The sequence below is a fragment of the Brachyistius frenatus genome, unplaced genomic scaffold, assembly GCF_029030835.1.
Source record: "Brachyistius frenatus isolate BFR_SWC_R1_liver_20210118 unplaced genomic scaffold, ASM2903083v1 Contig_60, whole genome shotgun sequence".
NCBI lineage: Eukaryota > Metazoa > Chordata > Actinopteri > Embiotocidae > Brachyistius > Brachyistius frenatus.
The window spans coordinates 1,109,851-1,130,218 of record NW_027210659.1 but is presented as its reverse complement, the minus strand read 5'-3'; the positions used below and the strand labels follow the sequence as shown (position 1 = coordinate 1,130,218).

General features: G+C 39.6%; 1 protein-coding gene across 1 annotated transcript in view; it reads right to left on the bottom strand.

Moving 5' to 3' along the window:
* Positions 1-20,368, bottom strand: part of LOC138625234 (protein unc-13 homolog B-like) — a 140,951-nt gene that overhangs the window by 85,324 nt on the left and 35,259 nt on the right. Inside the window, exons 6-9 of the mRNA XM_069706015.1 lie at positions 16,475-16,533; positions 15,367-15,427; positions 14,977-15,012; positions 13,449-13,662 (exon numbers count right to left, since the gene is read on the bottom strand). Of these exons, the coding sequence (XP_069562116.1) occupies positions 13,449-13,662; positions 14,977-15,012; positions 15,367-15,427; positions 16,475-16,533 (370 nt within the window). The remainder of the gene's footprint in view (positions 1-13,448; positions 13,663-14,976; positions 15,013-15,366; positions 15,428-16,474; positions 16,534-20,368) is intronic.

The window sequence follows — 20,368 nt, the reverse complement described above, 5'->3', positions numbered from 1 at the left end:
CTGGGACTGGGTGGTTGTTGAGGTGCAGATGCACCAAACATGGATAGCAGGCCTTTTCCTGGGGTTTCTTTGGGTGGAGGACCACTAGGTCTAACTTTTCCAATCAATGGACTTCTTTGGACAGATGCTGGCTGACTATTGGTAGCACCTAACAAAGAGAAAAAGCCTTTTCCCTGGGGCTCTTGTGGGGTTGACAGACGGGGTATGTCTTTGGATCCAGGTGAAGATGTTGTAGTTGACCCCCCAAATAGTGAGAGCAACCCTGTCCCAGGAGTGTCTTTGGTTGATGTGCCAGGAAGAATGTCACCAAGTAGTGATAATCCAGTTTGGGGGGAAGTCTGCTGTGGAGTTGCAGTGGAGCCACTAAACATAGAAAATAATCCTTTACCTGGTTGTTCATGAGTCTGTTCAGACTCAGTCTGATCAACCTTGGAGACTGGGATTTCCTCTGTGGGGGGGTTGACATCATTGGGCTCAGGGGTAGATAAGGTGAAGTCCCTTTGAGTTTTGCCATGACATTGCTGAATACCTTCAGGTAATTTTACATCTGAAGTTGAGGACACCTCTTTAACTGTCAAACTGTCCAGACTCTGAATTTCTTCAGACAATACCAGACCTAAAGATGTGCTTTCATCCTTTTGGGGTAGCAGTTTTTCAGGCTCTTTTGTTGGTATTACTACTGATGTGTTTTCAGCCTGACAGGCTGGGTCACTGAGAGGCTTAAATACTTTCACAGAAACACTTTCTGTGTTTGAAGCAATTGATTGTTTGTCACTTGGTTCAAGGGGTGGCTCATAAGTCTCAGTAGTCTCTGATTTCACTTGAATTTTTGAAAATGTAGCTTCTATAGGTGAGCTTTCCTTGATCAGAATGTGCTGAGAGTTTTGTTCATCTGCATGCGTACAACGTACTTTAGTCAGTGTCATCTCTGTTGAGTAGGTGTTGACTTGCTCTGATTCGATCAATCCCTCTGTGCTACTGGTTTCTTTATACCGAGCATCCTTATATGTATCAGACTGTGCAACAATATCATCAGGTAAAGGATCCTTACAATCTTGTAGGGTCACTGCAATGGGAGGGGTATATTTTGAAACACTGACCTCTGGGGGTTTAGGTGTGCTACTCTCAATCAACTCATGCTCATTTGTCTCATCTTCTGGTGAACTTGCTGCTGAGACAAAAATATGGGGCAGTCGAACATAATGTTTTGTCTCATCTCGCTCAGTTTCTGTACCAATAGAAGGTACTTCTGAACAAATGCTGACGTAAATTGACTTTCGCTGGCTACCATTTTCCTGTGATATGTTAGCTAAAGAAGAAATCGCTCCAAATTCAGTGTTGACATTGGAGGAGTCTGTGGATATAGTTTGTTTGGTCTCCTCTGAATTTTGCTGCAGTGACATGTCTGATTCATATGCAGCCATTTTATTTGTGATAGCAGAAGCCTCTGTGCTAATTACTTTTGCTGTAATCTCTAACGATATTTGTGAAAGTTCTGCTGAACCATCAATACTTAGACTTTCTTTGGGTGGCATGTTATCTGGTGGTTTAGATGGTGACATTTCAGAAAGAGATGTCCCTGATGTTTGACCTGCTGGGATTTCATTTAATGTTGCCTTCAGTTGCTGATAATCTTGAGAAACAGACTTCAAAGGTGATATTATTGAGGGGGATTGATTCATGGTTTCAGATTGGTCTTTGGATAATTCAGATGACAAGACACCAGTTGGTTTATCTGCTTTTGACACTGGTCTTGATTCAGTGAAGGATTTATCCAGTGTAGTCAGCGAATCATAAATACTTTCTGACTCATCATAATCTTTATTGAACAATTTTGTAGACGAGTCACCTTGTTCACTAACAAGTGCAGGAGTGCAAGGAAGATAACTTGAGACAACAGGAATGGGTGGGTTTACAGCAATTTTCTCCTGCATTTTAACAGGGATTACAGTGGTAATTGCCTCTTCAACATTAACTGTAACAGAGCTATCAGTAGTCATTTGTGTTGGAGTAACTTGCACCTTCTGGTCCCCAGGAGAAGACACAATCTCAGTTTGTTGGGACTTAACAGCAACTGGTTTTGTACAAACAGAAGGCTGTGAACCCGAACCACTAAACAGTGAAATCAAACCCTTCACCGAGTTTGATTCTGCTTGTGTCATAGTTATTTCTAGTCCTTGCAATTCAGCTCCAAGGCCCTTATTCAGAGAACTACTCTTTACCTGTTTTACAGGCACTAGGTCATATTGTGTAGTGGGTTGTGAAATGAGTGTGCTAACTTCTGATACACACTGAATTGAAGCCCCTGTACTTAAAGGTATAGTTGGTGTCTGATATTGCTGGGTGGTGACATGGCTTTGGCTTAGATTGGGTTGTATTGGAAATTGTACCGGTTCTTTTACATAATCGTCAGTTGATCTGCTGTGCACAGACTGCAGAGATGGATCGGTTCTCTGTTTGTCATGTGCTTGCTGAATACATGAAACAGACCGAGCATTCAAAGACAGTGGGGTATGAACAGTTTGGTATCCACCATATGCTTGCTGGATAGAGAAAACAGACAATGACTCTTCAGTACTTGTCACTGTTCCACACTCTGATAGGCTTTCCTGAATGCTCCCATAGCTTCCCATAGTAGCCTGCTTCATAATAATTTTGGGTCTTGAGATCATGTCATGCTGAATACTTGTTTCTTGTCTTTGGACCGTTACAGGCCTTGGCTGAGAACTAGCAATGGGTGAAGTCCAGTCAATTTCCATACCGGGATGTTGGTATTGTTGTTGTGGAACTGAATGCTGCGTTTGCAGCTGAGGTTTGTTTGGAGACAACTGATCGGGCTTTTTGGATTCAACATTTACACTTGTTTTGTGTTGGTATATACTGTTTGGTGACAATCTAGTAGATTCACTGTCTTTCACAGTCTGGGGAGGCTGAGGAGACTGGATATTCCTTTGAAGAGGGACAAATGATGAAATTGAAGTATTCACAGGTCCAGAGTTTAAACCTGCTATTGACTGCCATCTGCAATGTATTCCAGGTTGGGTGGTGATCTGTTCATCAGTTAAGTATTCCCTATATTGTGATGACTTCTGAGTTTGAGAAAATGTAGTATAATCACTGACCTCCTTTGTAGTGGCAGCAGGTATACATTGCTGCTGATAGTTCATACTGCTTTGAAATGGACAAGCAACACAAGATGGTGAAAGATCTGTTGTATCTTGATCGCTGACAATTGCAGTATTGTTTTTAAGATCCAATGTTAGGTCAACAACACCCACTAATGTTTTCTTTTTTAACTGCTCTCTAGTTTGTCCTCTTTGAAATATTTCTTTCTTTGCTTTAATATTTGTGAAGTTTATGGGCTCCCCATCTTTTGGTTCAATGTAATTACTTGAACAATTAGTTGTATTTAGGCTGTCTTTTGCAGAGAAGTCCATCAGCTTATTCTGTTGCTGCGTGTCCTTGTAAGTGGTCTGTAAACCAGAAAATACCTCATTAGAGTGGTAGGTAGATATATTTCTATGCAATGTCTCAGTTGTGTTGATTCCACTCAAAACATGTCTGTCTTGTTGATATACAGATTTCTCCACTATCAGTGGTACACCAACTGAATCATTGGTTGTTACACGGTCCTTGTTTTTGAGCAATGGCACAACTCCAAGTGAAGATATATCAAGAGTAGTTTCAGATTGTTTCTGCTGAGGCTTTGGCGACATATCCAGGAAACTTCTGATGGAATTGGCGGGTACGGATATTTTTTTAGATCCACTGTTCACAAATCCTTGTTCAAGGAATCCATGTGATTCTACCAAAGTCTGTTGCCTTTTAGGTTGTTCCTGGGATGGCTTTCTTTCCACAACTAGTGGGACACCAACAGAATCACTTTGAGAAAATGCAAAGCTTGATCGTCTTACCCTCACCAACGATATTGGTGGATTGGAATGGTTTAGCACTGTATCTAATTCATATGCTTTTGTTGACATATCTAATGTGCCTTTTACAGAGTTTGCTGGAGCTGTAGTGAGTGAATTCAGTTGGATAATCGACTGTACCGCACTACTGGTAGGACCTGTGCTGGGACACAGCACTGTCATTAAGATGGGAAGTGGCTGATGCAAAACAGGGACAATGTTTCTATCTAAGGTTTGCTGTTTCTGCACAGGGATTATACATTGAGGTTTCATTTGACATGCTAATTCCAGTTGTGTTGGTTCAACTAATAGGGGAATACCAACAAAATCTTTTCTGGCAAGTGCTCTTGCACTTGGCTTAATAACGAGTGAAATTGCTTGATTTTGAGTAGGGTTATCTTCGGGCATTGTCTTTCCTAGCATGGTTTGAGATGGTTTAGGTGACATATCCAGAGCTGTTGTTGTGACAGGCATAGTGACTGATGGCTGTGAAGTTGACAGACCAGACAGGGCAAAGAGCCCAGGTTTACTTTGCCAAGATTGTTGTTGATACAAAATAGAATCTGAGTGGGAGTGAAGCTTATTCTCAACCCCCTGCTGTGCATTTGCAGGTAAGCTAATGTTAAAGTCACCAAGAGGTGCTTCAGAGGGTATATCTACGTCCAATGGTAGACCAACAGAATCTTGTCCTGAAAATTCATGGGCACTTTGCCTGTCTCTATTTAGTGGTACAGCTTCAGCAAGAAAGACATTTGTTTTTTCTTCTAAAACCACCTCCTTTAATTTGGCAGATGATTTACAGGTCATGTCTATGGTGGCCTTAACTGGACTGGCTGCTGCTGTAACTTGCTGGGGTGGTTTACAAATTTCAAGGGATTCAGTAGGCTGTCCTGAAAAACAATGTTGTTTTGTTAATAACACCTTCGAATTACCAGATAGAATCTCCTTTTTCCAATCAGAATGTTTAACCTGATTTCCTGCAATAGTATGAGAGAGATGTTCCTTAACAGCTAGTGAATGAATATTCTGTGTCGTTTGTTCCTGGGGTTCTGGAGAGTCTACTCTATATGACAAGTCAATGGATTCTTGAGTGCTTGAGTCTGTCTCCACTGAAGGTACTGGTTTTCTCTTTGTCAATGACAGTGCTTCACAGACAGGATCTTTTGTTAGCACAACAGTTTGCTGAGTGTTCAGGGTACTTGTTTTGGCAGACATATCTAATGTAGCTTTAACTGAGTTTGCTGGTGCAGTGGTCTTCTGATATGGTTCAGCCTTTCCTATAGATTGACACGAAGTAGGTATAGATATTGCTCTCTTAACATTAACAGGAAGCTGCTGTCTATAACTGTTTCCAATTGTTGGGAGGGGTTGCTGCATCTGCAGATGCACACTGAATGAGGAATTTGGTTGCTGTCCTTGAATTTCACTTTGGATTTTCATAACAGGGCTTAGCCGTGTTGAGGTGTGTACAGGTTGCAGGGATTCCGTTTTTTCAGTTTGTTTGAGACCTCCATCCAGGCTATGAGCTTTTCTGGAAATATGGCTGACAGAAGAGCTTGCTATTGCTGTTACATTAGTGTCAGAACTCTTTAACAATTCATCAGATGCACGAGACAGCTTGAGTGAACTGTCTGCTGTAACTTTGCCAGCGATTTTAAAGTCTGTACGGTTTGTTTCAGTTGTTGTAGGTGTACTGTGGGAGGTTGGTAGTCTTTGGTTATTAAATGAAGAAGATGAATGGTGAAGTTTATTGTTTAAAATGGACAGTCTTCTGTCTGAAATGTGTTGATCAACTGGTCTATGCTTGGTCTGAGAAACTGTTGAACTTTCCTGTAATGTGCTCACAGTAGGATATTCTGAATTTGGCCATTTAACTTCATCTTCTGTTTGCTTAGTAAGATCGACAGCAATTGCAGTCTCCTCAGTCAGGCCCAATTTTGTCTCAGTGTCAATCTCTCTTCTCGCTGTCAATCTTTTGAACGTGTACTTTGTACAGTCAACAACATCGCTTTTATGTGCAGATTCTATATTGGTATCTGTTACATCTTTTTTTGGGATATTTTTTTTTGTTTTAATTGTGGCAGAAAAATCCAGGACTTTGTTTCCTATTTGAGAACTAATAGCAACGCAAAAGGATTTCTGATTTCTGTCGTAAAGATAGGCTTCACTATGTGACACTGAACTGTCATTCAATATATGTATCTTTGGTGTAGATTTCTGACAGCATTCTTGTGGCTGCCTTTGAGACAGGGAGGATGTCTGGTCCACCACTAAAGTACTGTTCACTTTGCCAATGTCACACATCCCTGTGACTGCCGTCTTATTTGCTTGTGATAATACACTAGGTTTGTTTAGCTGAGATGGTTTCCTTTCAATCTGGGGTCTCTGCAGAGAAAGAGAAGGCACCGCTGAGGTAGATCTTGTGGCTGAACTGCAGAGAGAAGTTGCCTGTGCTGAAACAGCTGGCAAGTTGTCTCCCATGCTAGCAGTGGTTAGTGTAGGCAGTTTCTTTACTAACTGTACAGATACTGGTACTTTTGAAGCTGCTGCGGTCCCAGAAATAATTTTTGAAGTCTCTGGAACCTTACTAGACACTGATGCTGATGATGTAGGTGTTTCAGCTTTACTTGTATTAATGTTAGATGGCATTTTAGTGTTACCTCCAATAGCTGAAAATATAGAGCTTGACCTTTGTCTTGGTTGGTTTTCAGGTGTATCATCTAAATGTGAAATTCTGATTTCTGGAACTGGGTTGTATCTCTTAGAATAGATTTGTGTTGAATAATACCCAGGAGAACGTGCAGGTGATGGTGCAAGCACATCACTTATTCCCTGTTTCTTCCAGAATGGCCCTCCATGCCCCCCTCTCAGTGACTTTAAAGTAAGATCAGTTGCCTCCATTTCATCCTCTTGACAGCTATACGTATTTTGTACTGGTTTCACCTTGATCTTTTTAAGCTTATATGCAGTACAGTCCACAGGTTGGTCTGCTTGAGAAGATACAGACTCCTGAAACATTTGTGAGAAGCTTTCCAAATTCATGTTCATTATTCTTTCCCCTTTTCTAAGAGCAGACGTTAGGTCCATTGGTCCATCTGTAAAAATAAATTTATTCTGCTCCTGGCCTCTATTCTCGGTGCAGAGGGGGATTTTAAAACCACAAAGGGTAACTTTATCCATTTCTTTTTGTTTCAGAATATTAGCAATATTTTCAGTGACATTCCCAAGAGATTGTACATCCTCTGATGTTGCACATACATAAAGGTGGCTACCAGCTCTGTCAGTTAAAAGAGAATAAATGTATTCCTCATCTGTATAAATATAATATCCACAGTCTCCAGCCTCAGCTTGCCACCACAATCCTTGTTCCAAAAGTGAAAGCCATTGTTGATACCACTCAGAATCCTCAAATAGCATTTCTACATCTGCATCCCCCATAGTGCCTGCCGACTTGCTTAAATCTAGGGCACCATGTGTTAAATCAATTGGCCCTTTTTTTGTGGCAAGTCGTTTTAAAAACTCAGTTGCTGATTTTAAATCAAAGTTCTCATCTTTTAAATGATTACTAACATTACATTTCACATCTACTTTACTGAATTCCTGTGCACTGCATTGTGTTAGCGATTGACATCTACTTAACCGTGCCTTTGTTTTTTCTGTGGATAGATTTAGAGCATTACCACTAACAATCCAAGGTTTTCTGTCCCCACCAACATCATTCAAATGGTCACAGCTATGCCATGGCTTCTTGTTTCTGCAACTCATGTCAAATAAAGTAAAGTCTTCATCTGACTCAAGAAAACGATTTCTGCTCTCAAAAAGCTGGGCAGTAGCATCCTTCCAAGGATGTGAGGGTACATTGAAGTCACTGATGTCAATTGCTTTAGGATTTAACCACTCGCAATTCTCCCATTGAGGTGCTCTAACTGTGGATGGTGTATCTTGACATGTCTGAAAGTGTCCCTGAAATTGAGTGGCAAGGGCCTCAGCAAGGACATAATCATTGAGTTGTTGCCATAGAAGACCTTCTATGAGACACTGATGTTCATATAGTTCTGGTGGAATAACACCATGCTCTGTAAAGTTGTATAAAAGATCCTTGTAACCATAGTCATCTGGTGTCCCATACAAGAGACGTTGAATTTCCTCAAGGTACCGTTGGGTTGGGGAAATTGCAGGTACTTTCCAGACATCAGAATGCAGAGGTTCTTGACAGATATCATCAGTTGGAATAGCTGCACTGGCACCAACTGTGGGAGTTGCTGTACTTGAAGGGATATCTTCCTTACTTTTTGGCAGTAAACGATTAATAAATACTTTTTCTTTTTCCTGTCCAAGAGGAGAAGTGGTATTGTCACTAGAGCCTGATTTGAAGATGCTGCCTAATAAACCAGGAGACATGTTACTTGTGCTGGTTTTTGGTTCCTCTTCCCCAAGCTGAGGAGTGGATGGCTGCTGTGTCTTTGACGATGGCTCCTCTGTGACACTAAACAGACTTTTGAGAAAACCTTTTTGAGCTGGACCTTTTAAATCCTTATCTGTGGCCACATCTTGGACATGCATCTCTACTGGTTTTGTTATCTGAATCTGCGGTCTTCCCTGTCCTGCACCTGGCTGCTGTTGTTGCAGTGTTGATTGAAGGCTCATCTGATCGGCAGGTGATGATACCTGTTCCACAGTAGTTGAAATTTTGTTTACCAGACCAGAGAATAATCCCCCTGATTCTGCCTGGGCTGGATTTTCCCCTAATTTAAGAGAAGGTTGACCTGAGTCAGCAGGTTGAGGTGAATTTTGTTCCTGTGATACATTTTCGCCAGATGCAAGCTTTAGAATACCTGAAAGCAAGCCTCCACTTTGACTAGGCTGCTGGGTTGCTGTATATTCGGGGCTTATCATTTTGCCAGGCTGTTGTTGTTGCTGAGATGATGTCTGGCCAAACAGACCAGACAAGAATCCTCCTTGCTGACTGGTTTGAGATGATTGTTGACCAGCGTGTTGAACAGGTTTAACAAGGTTTGATTTCTTGCCCTGTTGAGATGCAGTCTGTGAGGTGGGCTGTTGTGGTGCATTATCACTAGATGATAATTTATTAAAAAGCCCTGAGAATAATCCACCTTGCTGTGGCTCTGTTGCAGAGGCAGCAGGTTGTGGAGGTAACTGGTTTTGCCTTCGCAGAGGTTGTCTGTTTCCTTGTTGGGATTGCTGCTGGTTTTGATGACTAATAGGTGGCTGCTGCTGAGCTGGAGTAGTAGGACCTGAAAATAGCCCAGAAAGAAACCCGCCTTGTTGATTAGGTTGTTGCTGGGTTGTTTTAGGGACTGGTCCTTGTGTCTGTTGCTGATCAGTTTGACTGCTCATTGTAGACTGTGGGATTCCAGCATCAACAATTTTGTTCAATATTCCAGTGAGCATCCCTCCAGGACTACTGGAAGGTTGCTGGGGAGGAACCTGGTTTTGCCGTTGTGGGTTTTGTCTATTGCCTGGGTGCATATTAGATTGGTTTTTGGATTCAACAGTCTGTGGCTGGTTTTGTGCAGATTGGGGTAGGTTTGCAAGAGCAGACTCTTGGCTCCCAATTCCAAACAAGCCAGATAGGAAACCTCCTTGTTGTGGAAGTGCATTCTGCACTGGTTTTGGGGTTGTTTCTTGAGGCTCTGGTTGTAGCTGAGATGAAATAGAAGTAGGTTCCACAAGCTTGGTAAAAAATTCTGACAAAACATTACCCGATTGCTGATTTTGTTGTGTAGACTGTGTAGCCAAATGCTCTTTTGGAGGCTGGGAGACAGCATCTGTGAGTTTCAGCAAACCCCCAAACAATCCAGTTGGTTGAGGCATTGTTGCTGTTGCTTTTAGAGGTATTTTTTCTGCTGTTTGGTCAGTCTGTTGCTGTTGGTTTGGTTGTTGATCTGAGGCTACAGGTTGTCTTAGTTGCTGTTCAAGCTGAGCTTTTTCAGAGGGAGGTGGTGCTGCTGCTGAACCTAATTTAATTAATCCTGACAAAATCCCCGCTGCAGGGTTTTGTTCAGGTCCTTCCAATTTTGCTGTATGGTCAGCAACATCTGGCTGTAAGTCTTGACTGGGCCGAGTTGGTTGAGACTCACTTATTGTGTCTGTCACTCTTTTGAAGAGCCCAGATAAGAGTCCTCCTGTCTGTGGCTGTGCAGCAGCAGGTTTTTCTTGCCTTTGGGTTGGAGTTACGTCAGATTGGCCTCCTGGCAATGTTGATAATGACTGATTTGTGGTAGCAGAAACATTATCAGAGGCAAATTTTAAGAATTCAGATGACAATCCTACTGACTGTCGAGTGGCAGCATTCTGTTGTGTTTGGAGAGAAGATTGGGAAGATGATGAAAATAGGACTGAGAAAAAACTACTTTGTTGAGGCTGACTATCCCCTCCATGGATTTTCTTGCCAGATGAAACATCTTCGGTTGATCCTAGTTTCAACAATTCAGTAAGGATTCCTTGAGCCGGTGAGGCTTCTGGTTTTGATTCGCATTGTTCTTCAGATATTGGATGACATTGATCTTTGGGCTTGACCTCTGATTCAGGCTGAACATCAGTCTTGTACTGGGGATCTTTTTCAGACCTTGTTTGCCCTTGTGACAATTGCTCTGTTCTGCAGACAGTGCTCTGTGTGTTTCCAGGGACCATTTGTTCATTATGCAGTTCAGTTTGACCACTGGGTTTGATTAGTGTCACAGTGGCAGTCATTTGTGGTTTCCCAGACTCCTTAGCAGGCTCATTTGGGGCTATTTTAAATAGGTTTGAAAACCAGCCAGTTTCTGTGTTTCCTTTGGGCATACTTTCAAGAAGTGCAGCCCGACTTGAAGAGGAAGATCTTGCAGAGATGGGGGTTGGACCTTTTGGTGGGACATTGGTATCTTCACCAGATGCAAACTTAAGAAGGCCTGACAGCATGCCTCCTTCTGCCCTTGGCGGGGTTGTTGTAGAAATATTTTCCGTGGAGAAAAATGGGATTTTGAGCTTGCTGCCTAAAAATGACTCCTCTGTAGGCTTGGTGTCACTTTGCAAGGACTTTTCTGGAGGAACTGTTGATATGAGTGTAGAAAGAGATTTCTTGAAAGGACTGAAGAATCCTGTTTCCTCTGAAATGCTTTCTGGTTTTGGTTCAGACATGGCAGAAGTTCTTCTTTGCTGTGTATCAGGTATCTCACCAGATGACTCTGACTCTGGAAGAAGCTCAACTGACCCACTTCCTGTTTCTTGGAAAAGCTCACTTTCTGTATCTGCCAAGAGATCAATTGGTCCGCTTCCTGAGCCTTGTCTTATCACAGCAGATAACTGTTCCTCTGTTTGTGAGCCCTCTCTACTTGGATTCATGGCTTTATTTACAGGCCCTTGCTGGGAGTCACTGCTTGTAGCTGATGCACTTCTTTGCTCTGAGGGCTGAGATGATGGCTCTCTTGATGACGGTGCACTGGAAAAAAGTCTCAAAGGACTGAGCCTTCCTAGCATGGACTCAAATCCCGATGTAGATTGGTTACCAGTTGATGCATTTCCTTGTGCCTGTGTACCCGTCTGATCAGTGTCAGCTTGCCGACTGGATTCAAATGGCAACAGAGACTGAAGAGAAAATGTTTTATCTGCTGTAGGTTCCTGAGAGGCAGGAGGAACTATGGCTACTGGTGGGGAAGAAACACCACTTTTGGGAATAAATGCAAGAAGCTTTGAAATGCTGGACTCAGTTTGAGGTGATGCTCGGGAGGTAGGTGGTTCTGTTGCAGTGGCACCAGAGGTTTCTATGGCTTCAGAACTAGTTTTAGGGATCAAAGAGAGAAATTTGGAACTACCCGAGTCTGCTTGTGGTGGTTGATGGGATGGGGTTGTGCCAGAGGTTTCTACCTCAGTAGGAGACTTTGACCCTGTGATGGTACTGAACAATGAGCTCATTGCACTCTTTACTCCAGCTATGCCCTGTTCAACAGCACTATCCTCCTTAACATCAGGTTTGACATCATTACTATTATCGTCCCCAGGTTGCACAACTTTGGCATCACTTGGCAGTGCTGGAAGTTTTCTTCTAAATGGTTTTGGTACTGATTCATACTTATTAATCTCCTCTTCTTTTACAGCCAGGTATTCAGACACTGAGTTAACTAAGCTCTGCAGTTCATCCATTGCATCTACATATTCATCACTTGGTTCCTCTACAGGAGACAACATAAGATCTTGTCCACAGCTTGTTCTCCCTTTGTTTGAAAATCCTTGTCCTCCAAAAGCTGACATATACTTGCCAGGGTAGTAGCAACTTTCATGTTCATAAATGGTATCCACCTCAGTGAACATCAGGTCATCTAGTTCCTCCTCAGATCCAAAGGAATACTGCATCTCATCTGAACCCAGAGAGCTATATTCACTCCTCCCTCTGAACTTCGCAGCCTCTTCCCTAGTAGCCTCCTCCTCACAAAAAGCTGCATAGCTCTCAAGTGTGTCTTCTAAAGCAGTTTTGGCCCACAGTCTGGTCTTATAAAGTAGACTCTCTCTGTCTGTATGCTGTTGCAGCTGTTTGATAGAGGGAATTATATCAATTTCAGGAGGGGATGATTCATCTTCAAAGCTCCCAGCTTCCTTATAAACTAACCGTACTTCTCCACCATCAAAGCCAAGCCTATCTCTGTCTGTTCTGCCATTTGGCTCTTGTGTATCCTCTGGAGATAGTGCATCACATTCTACTGTCTGATAGAATCGGCTACCTTTGGATTTACAAGAACTGTCACTGATCCTGTAGATGATGCTTTTATCTTCGTCCTCCCACATTTTCTGCTCGGCATCTAAGAAATCGTCTAAGACACCTGAACCAGGCACTTTATATTTACTCTCCCAATCTTCAACACCCATTCCTGAGTCAACAGGGATTATTCTTACTCTACCCTTAGTGTTTGATTGCCTGGATTTAGAATAAAACCAAAAACAAATTCAAGTAAAAAGATGCCATGCAGGAAGCAGTGGAACAGGATGCAAAAAAAAGAAAGAGAAATTAAGCATTAGACATGAATCAAAGGCAGGAGATCATGGAAAGACAGTGGCATGCAAAGATTTAGAAAGGCAAGTGAAAAAAAAATGCAGCAACAGCTTTTCTCTGATTTAATCAGAAATTTCTTTCAGTTTCTGTCTGTTACAGGCACCGATTAAGTGTGTTAAATTAACTACACATATTTTGGGATGATCAAAAAAAAAAGATTTACTGCACACAGTAATGCTACAACTGTTATATGTTCTTGAGCAAAACCTTGCAACATTTTGACCCTTTGATTTTAAACAGAACTTTTGTAATGACAATAGTAATATTCGTTAGAAAAGTGTTTCAAAACATATCAAAGGATTATACTATTCTTGGTAATGTGTCTCCTCAAAGCAAAGGCATTTAAAGTATGAATGATCATTAATGACTTCAAAATCAAGGCTTAGAGTAGTTGCCATTTCAGCTAATGATAGGATGGATTCGTTAAAATATTATTCTTAAGTTTTACAGTGCGTTTCATTATGTGTGTCTGTGAATTTGTGTGTGTTTACCTGTGTCCCCTCATTTCTCTATAATCTAGCTCATAGCTTTGAACAGATTCAGACTCCCTGAAAAGGGTTTGATGTTGGATCTTGCATCCACTGGGGTATTGGTGCACTGATGAATTTGTCTGGGAAGTGTTGTGGAACCGTGGAGGTCTGTTGCCAGGTTCATTACGGTAGTCACTGTCCCGATCATCCAATGCACTGTCATGGTCATCAAAAGCTAGGTGGAAGACAACACAAAGTTCAGCAGAGCATTGATAAGAGTTTCTAAAATTAATTGATGTAAAACTTTCAAATTATTGAGGACAATAATGCTAAGAGCACATTGATTTTCATATTTTGGTAATTTGTCTAATGTAATGGAATAGCCCTCTTGTAGACCAAGTATTAGACAGTGTGTTCTCCGCCCATCATTACTGTGAAAGAGAGACCATTTAGAAATGCTGCTCAACCATTTCATAGTGCTTCCACCCTCCTGTTGCACTGCAGACATGCCATTGTTATCATACACCAGAAACTTAAGTGTAACTTAAAAACAAGCTAAACTAGAGCTTTTACAAAACAGTTCAGTACAGCCCTTCCTGAGAATTTACTCAAAAAGTTGGGACGCTTTATAAAATGTTAATAAAAACAAATTGCAATGATTTTCAAATCACATGAACACATATTTAATTGGAAAAAGACCAAAACCAACCAATGTTGAATTAGAGAAATTGTATTGTTTAATTAAAAAATATATGCTCATTTTGAATTTGATGCTGACGTTATTGGGTATAAAAAGAGCATCCCAGAGAGGAAAAGTCTCAAAGTAGCAAGTAATTTGGGTATTTCATCATCTATGGTACATCAGAGAAATCTTTGTACACAAGGGACAAGGCTAAAAACCAACATTGAAAAGCTGTTATTTTCAGACTCTCAGGCAGCCCTGCAATAGAAACAGACACAATTCTGTGGTGGAAATCATAGTCTGAGTGAATAAGCACTTCTGAAAACCATTGTCAGTAACCACAGTTTGTTGGTGCATTCACAAATGCTGGTTCAAACTCTTTTACATTTTACACAGCGTCCAAACTTTTTTGGAAAAGGGATTGAAATAACGGGTGATTCAACATATACCTCATCTCTAACATTACAGAAACAGACAACTTGTTTTTTACAAGGATACAAAGAAGACTACCAAACAATACTTTTTTTTTTTTTTTAAATAAATAGCTCCCTCTTGGGATAGCAGGTATACAACACAAATAGAATGAATATCAAGCTGATACTATTAGGAACAATAAGAAATATATTTAATGGAAACAAACAGTCTGATTCCAAATGACCTATTTACCATGTAAAAAAATAGGCACTCATGTTTGTATTTTAGACAGGAGGATACAAGACTATGAAATATCAATTACAATGGCAACAAAGAATGGATGTAGACCCAACATGCAAAGGTCCTTATAAAATATAAGACAAAGTGCAGTCTTGTACCATGCAGAAATGGACAGAACAACAGGTCAGTGGAAAAAAACAACCACATACGTACTCTGCTGGTCACTCCATCCAAAATAACTCCAATTGCCTGGTGGCATGGAGGCAAGTTTCCAAAGAAGAAAAGTAAAGTTCATTACTGAAGAATCAAACCAGTAACTCTAACTAGGGATGGCCATCTAAGCATGTAACATGGTACATACACCCAAATCTAGTAAACTTGATGGCAGTAATAACCAGTATGAGATGGATTACAAAGAGGTGAAGCAATAGGATGAAGTCACACAAATATCATGACTACGCTAATTTCATATTTACACAACAAAACCAAAGAAAACCTATTTTCAAGTAAAAAATTATACTCAACAGGCCATCAACAGTGGCCAGTACATCCAAAAACCAAGCTTTTTTTTTTTAAATTTCAAATTTATATTTTTATACTTACAGCATTGGGATGGCACAGGCGCCATTTTTCTTCTCTGGACCTTTTCCTGTGATGGATACTGCTGTGAGAGACAAAAGAAAAGACAAAAGAAGGAGAAAATATTAAGAGCTCAGAGAATGAAAATCATTTAATAATATCGTAATACATTTCAGTACAGTATTCACAAATCCGCTGCTATAATAACCACCATTTGCCTTAAGAGGGCAGCAGAGACCAAATAAATTGCCACACCACCAAGCGATAGATAGATAGATAGATAGATAGATAGATAGATAGATAGATAGATAGATAGATAGATAGATAGATAGATAGATAGATAGATAGATAGATAGATAGATAGATAGATAGATAGATAGATAGATAGATAGATACGACTTTATTAATCCCACAGTGGGGAAATGTAGTCGTCACAGCTGCATAGAAACACAGTTAGGAAAAAAAATGTAATAACAAAAAATTACAAATACATATACAATAAAATAAGATAGATTAAAAAATGTTTTTCAAAAAATACCTATGAATAAATACAAGCACACAAACTATATACAGAAAAAAAATATATAGCTTAGGATGAAAGAAAGTGTCAGGTGCTATGAAATGAAATACAGTGCAATGTTAGTTTTGGCTGGTGTTGACAGTTGTCAGAACAAACAACCTGCAAACATAAACATATGTAGTTCAAATTTTGTTTTTGAATTTTGCAAAAGTACACAAAATCCAAGTTACCTGATAACACATTTGTAAACACATACAGTTATAACAAAAAAATTAAAAATCGTATTTTTCATTATAGTATAAACATGGATTATATCATAAAAATTTCTGAGATTTCAGAAGCATGCTTGCCCCCACAGAAGTTGCAGTTTTACATGACTGAGAATTAATTCCTATGTAGTGTATGCTTGCCAAAAATTGCACGCGCGCACACACACACACACACACACACACACACACACACACACACACACACACACACACACACACACACACACACACACACACACACACACACAAATTTCTCTCTGTCTCTATCTCTCTTTCTGAGATTTACAACATATTAACAGGAAATTAACATGTCACTCAAGGTCACCTTAGATCACATAATTACCTCGTCGTGTATCTGGTCCGGTTCACTAGTCCAACACTGAGCCTCATTTTCTGGTATATCTGGACATGTGGGGGAGAGGAAATACATTATATACAATGTATATAAGTGAAGAATATTAAGAATGATGGAGCAAGTGTGTGTGTGTGTGTGTGTGTGTGTGTGTGTGTGTGTGTGTGTGTGTGTGTGTGTGTGCACGTGTGTGTGTGCTGTGTGTGTTAAATAGCTGATGAGGAGGTTTTTTCTTTTGGGGGCCCAGAAATATAATTAACAACCAGCATAGTGGCTTAAGAGATCCTCCCAAAAGCCAATGTATTAAAAGAAGGGGGAGTAGAAGGAGACAAAAACAAAAACAGCAATGAGGGAATATTTGAAAGCATGGCTACAGCTGCCATGTAGTAAAGTTGTATGCAAGCATATTTCCACACATACCATGGCATTGTTGCAATGACTTTTTGTATTGTAAGTAGTGTATACATGTATAAAGCTGAAGTACACTTCTAAAATATGTATTTATAGTTTATGAATCTAAAGTTTAAAGTTTACCAAATGGATATCTATACTGTATTGGGCATTTCTTGGAGACTTATATTTAATTTGTAATATGGTATTCATTAAATATACATTTATTAGTACTTAAAGTTGACTTGAAAGGTAAAGATGCATTAAATATTAAAATATTCAAGCATATACGGATATTCTCTAAAAGAAATGTACTAATGCTACTAATGTATTAATAATTGGCTTACAGTATGAGTCTAAAGTTTCAAATCTAAACTTAATTTGTGTCTCAAGTGTTTAAAATGATACTAACAGTGGACATTCACATTTAGCATTGTGGGTTATACTGAACCAGACAGCTGGAAAATCATATTATATTCTAAATAGTGTAGGATATTACTATACCTGTATGTTGGTATGGAGTCAGTTAGCTGTGGGCTACAAATTGCTCAATTACAAGTATCTTGAATTAGCTCTTTACAATCTCTGTTTGCAATTTACCCATTAATGTACAATACCACTATCACTGGATTACTTTAAGTTCTGGAGTTACAAACATAATTTATAAACTGATTTTTAACATTTATTTTGATAGACAACAGAGATAATGACATCTTGGGACCGTGTCCCTGAATCAAAAAATATGTCTTGTCTTTGTGATCAGATGTGAAGTATGAATTTTGAAGCCAACTTCAGCAATGGAGCCTTGGGAATTTTGATGTACCTCATTTGTCTCCATGAGCTGTGTTTCAACAACTGTTGCAGTTGAAACTGAGTATGTTGATAAGTGTACAAGAAGTAACTTTTGGTTTGGTTCTTTGGCATGGACCCTTCAACTTTTGCCACCCCACCCCCCAAGTGGAGTGTACCCAGGATTATACTATAAAAGGGTTTTTGTAAAGGTTTTTGCATGTTTCAGGATGACTCGTCATGGTAAGTGATGAGCCAAAAAAAAATGCAATTCAGTATTGATTAGGACTTGTTTGGACTTAATGTTATTAATTGGATGTCACTTACTTTGTTAAAAAGGACTTGTCAAAGTTGCTAAAAAAAAGGGAAACTATTATCTTATCTCCATCTTCAGACCCTGCCCTTTTTGTCAAGATGAGTAACGGCAGCATAAAACAGTGTCATCCTGACATCAGTTGACTGTTGATAATAAGACTTTCAGGCAGTGAAATGGGAAGGGCAATGGCAGCTCAAGAAGAGACACTTAAGACAACTCAGATAGGAAACAGATTGTTCCAAATAAAATGTCTTTATTTAGATTATTATGCATCAGATATTTAAAGAATAAAGAGTGCTGCAGAATATTTATGAGTAAAAGGTTACCATGAAGAAACCGATCAGAAAAACTTCATGAACCCCAATAATACTTCTACAAGCTCTGATTATATGAGGGGTTCCACAGGAAACCCATGGGTTAAAACATATCAATGCGCCGTGAGCTTAAGTAAACTATGCCTAGTGAAGTCAGAAAAGCAAATTGAAATAGATTTTATGCCAAACACAAGACAATTTGTTGTTTCTTGTTTGGAATCTAATCTTTTTGATACAAGGACAAATTTAATATTCTTATGTCTTCCCAACCTGCGGCCCCATTTATAACCGCCGCGTACGCACAAAATGGGGCCTGAAAGAGGCGTACGCCGCTTCCCATGCAAAAGTTGGGATTTATATAAACAAACTTGTAAGCAAACTCTGACCCATCCCTACACATGTTTTGGAGACGGGGGAAATTGGTGACACAGACAGTGAAGTGGTGAATTGAAGCCAGATTGTAGAAATATAATTTGACAGGCCTTATTTTACATATAACAAAGCCTTTCCCACATTTAATTTCACTTTATATAACATGTCATATAAGTCACTATATCTTCAACATACAAACCAACAATGTCGTTTTTGCTTGTGACCTGTAACTCTTGAATAAGCAACTTTCAATGCGCCAGTGATATTAGCAAGTCTAAATTTAAATCTAATTCTGCTCAGTATTTTGTGCGCAGTGTTTCACTATATATGTTCTACCAAAGCGCAGAGCAGAGGGCTGGACGACTCTCATGGTCAGTCATGGAGCTCTGTAGCTGATGTAGTGCAGGATGACGCTGGGATGTGATAGTTCTGGAAAGTCTGACGGAAATAGATCTATTTTACCCGATATTAAGCCTGAACATACTGAGACCTTTTCACTGAGGTATCATGGCAAACTTATCATCATCCCTTGTAAAAATCAGAGATAACATTAAATAGCATTAGGCTAAAGAACTGCCGAACAGAGAGTCCGATTTTAGTATCTTCTCATATTCTGCACATAGTTTTATGTTTGTTGTGTGTGTAAAAGAGAGCGCAGCCTAGAGACACTGCGGTTATGCTGCTATTACTGCAGTGGCTACGTGTTGCCATACACTGCATTTTCTTTTCTTTTTGACCCAACAGCTGTGACCACTGAACTGCATGTGCTTTATATCCTGCACCTCATCCACAAGGACCTCGATTTCTGTGTTGTCAAAATTCCATTTATGGCTTTTCACTCCGTTGTTGACTCGATTAACCAAAGAATCACTGACTCACATGGCTAAATTTATATGCATTAACCTTCATAATGTGCTTGGCATTGACCATTCATAGTTATATATAGGCGTGTAAGAAGGGGGCTAAATGACTAAACCACGTAATCACATTTCCACAAGGATTGCCATTGATGAAAACATTCCAAGCAGATGTGCGTGCGCATGGTTATATAAATTAGAATATTTTTTGGGGCATGTCATTTTCAGCTTTTGTGCACACATACACTTTTAATATGGATCCTACGCAATGTAACAAACGATGCCCCTGCTTTTAACCAGCTAAGCTATCTGTAAATGATTTAGTTCACTCATGGAGTTTTCTATTTATTAATTTTTTTTCATGTTTACTCATTTAATTTGTATTTACTTATGACTTTCCAAATTTTACAATTCTGAATTTTAAAATGAGTGCAAATAAGATAACTATATTAGCCAAATGTACTGCGATTTTGTTATGTTTAATGATACAATTCATATTTCCTCACGTAGTTAAGGCAGCACTGTCTGATTTGCATTTACTATTGTAAAGTAATACATTTTGATTGTAAAGTATTGCTCATAATACAATTTTATTGTTAGTAAAAAAAATACTGACCTGTAACACAAATACAAACAAATAGCTATTACAAATATTTATTCATACTCATTCAAAGTTTTATCATACAAGAACTACAACACTGAACTAGTACTTAATTTTGTTGGTATTTCAAAAGATGATTTTGTTATGATACAGAATGATATTTTGTTTTGTGAACCATCAGTTGAAGAGTTAGACCGTCATTCAGCCAAGGATGCTGCAGTATTAGTTTTTTTTTTACCTGCAACA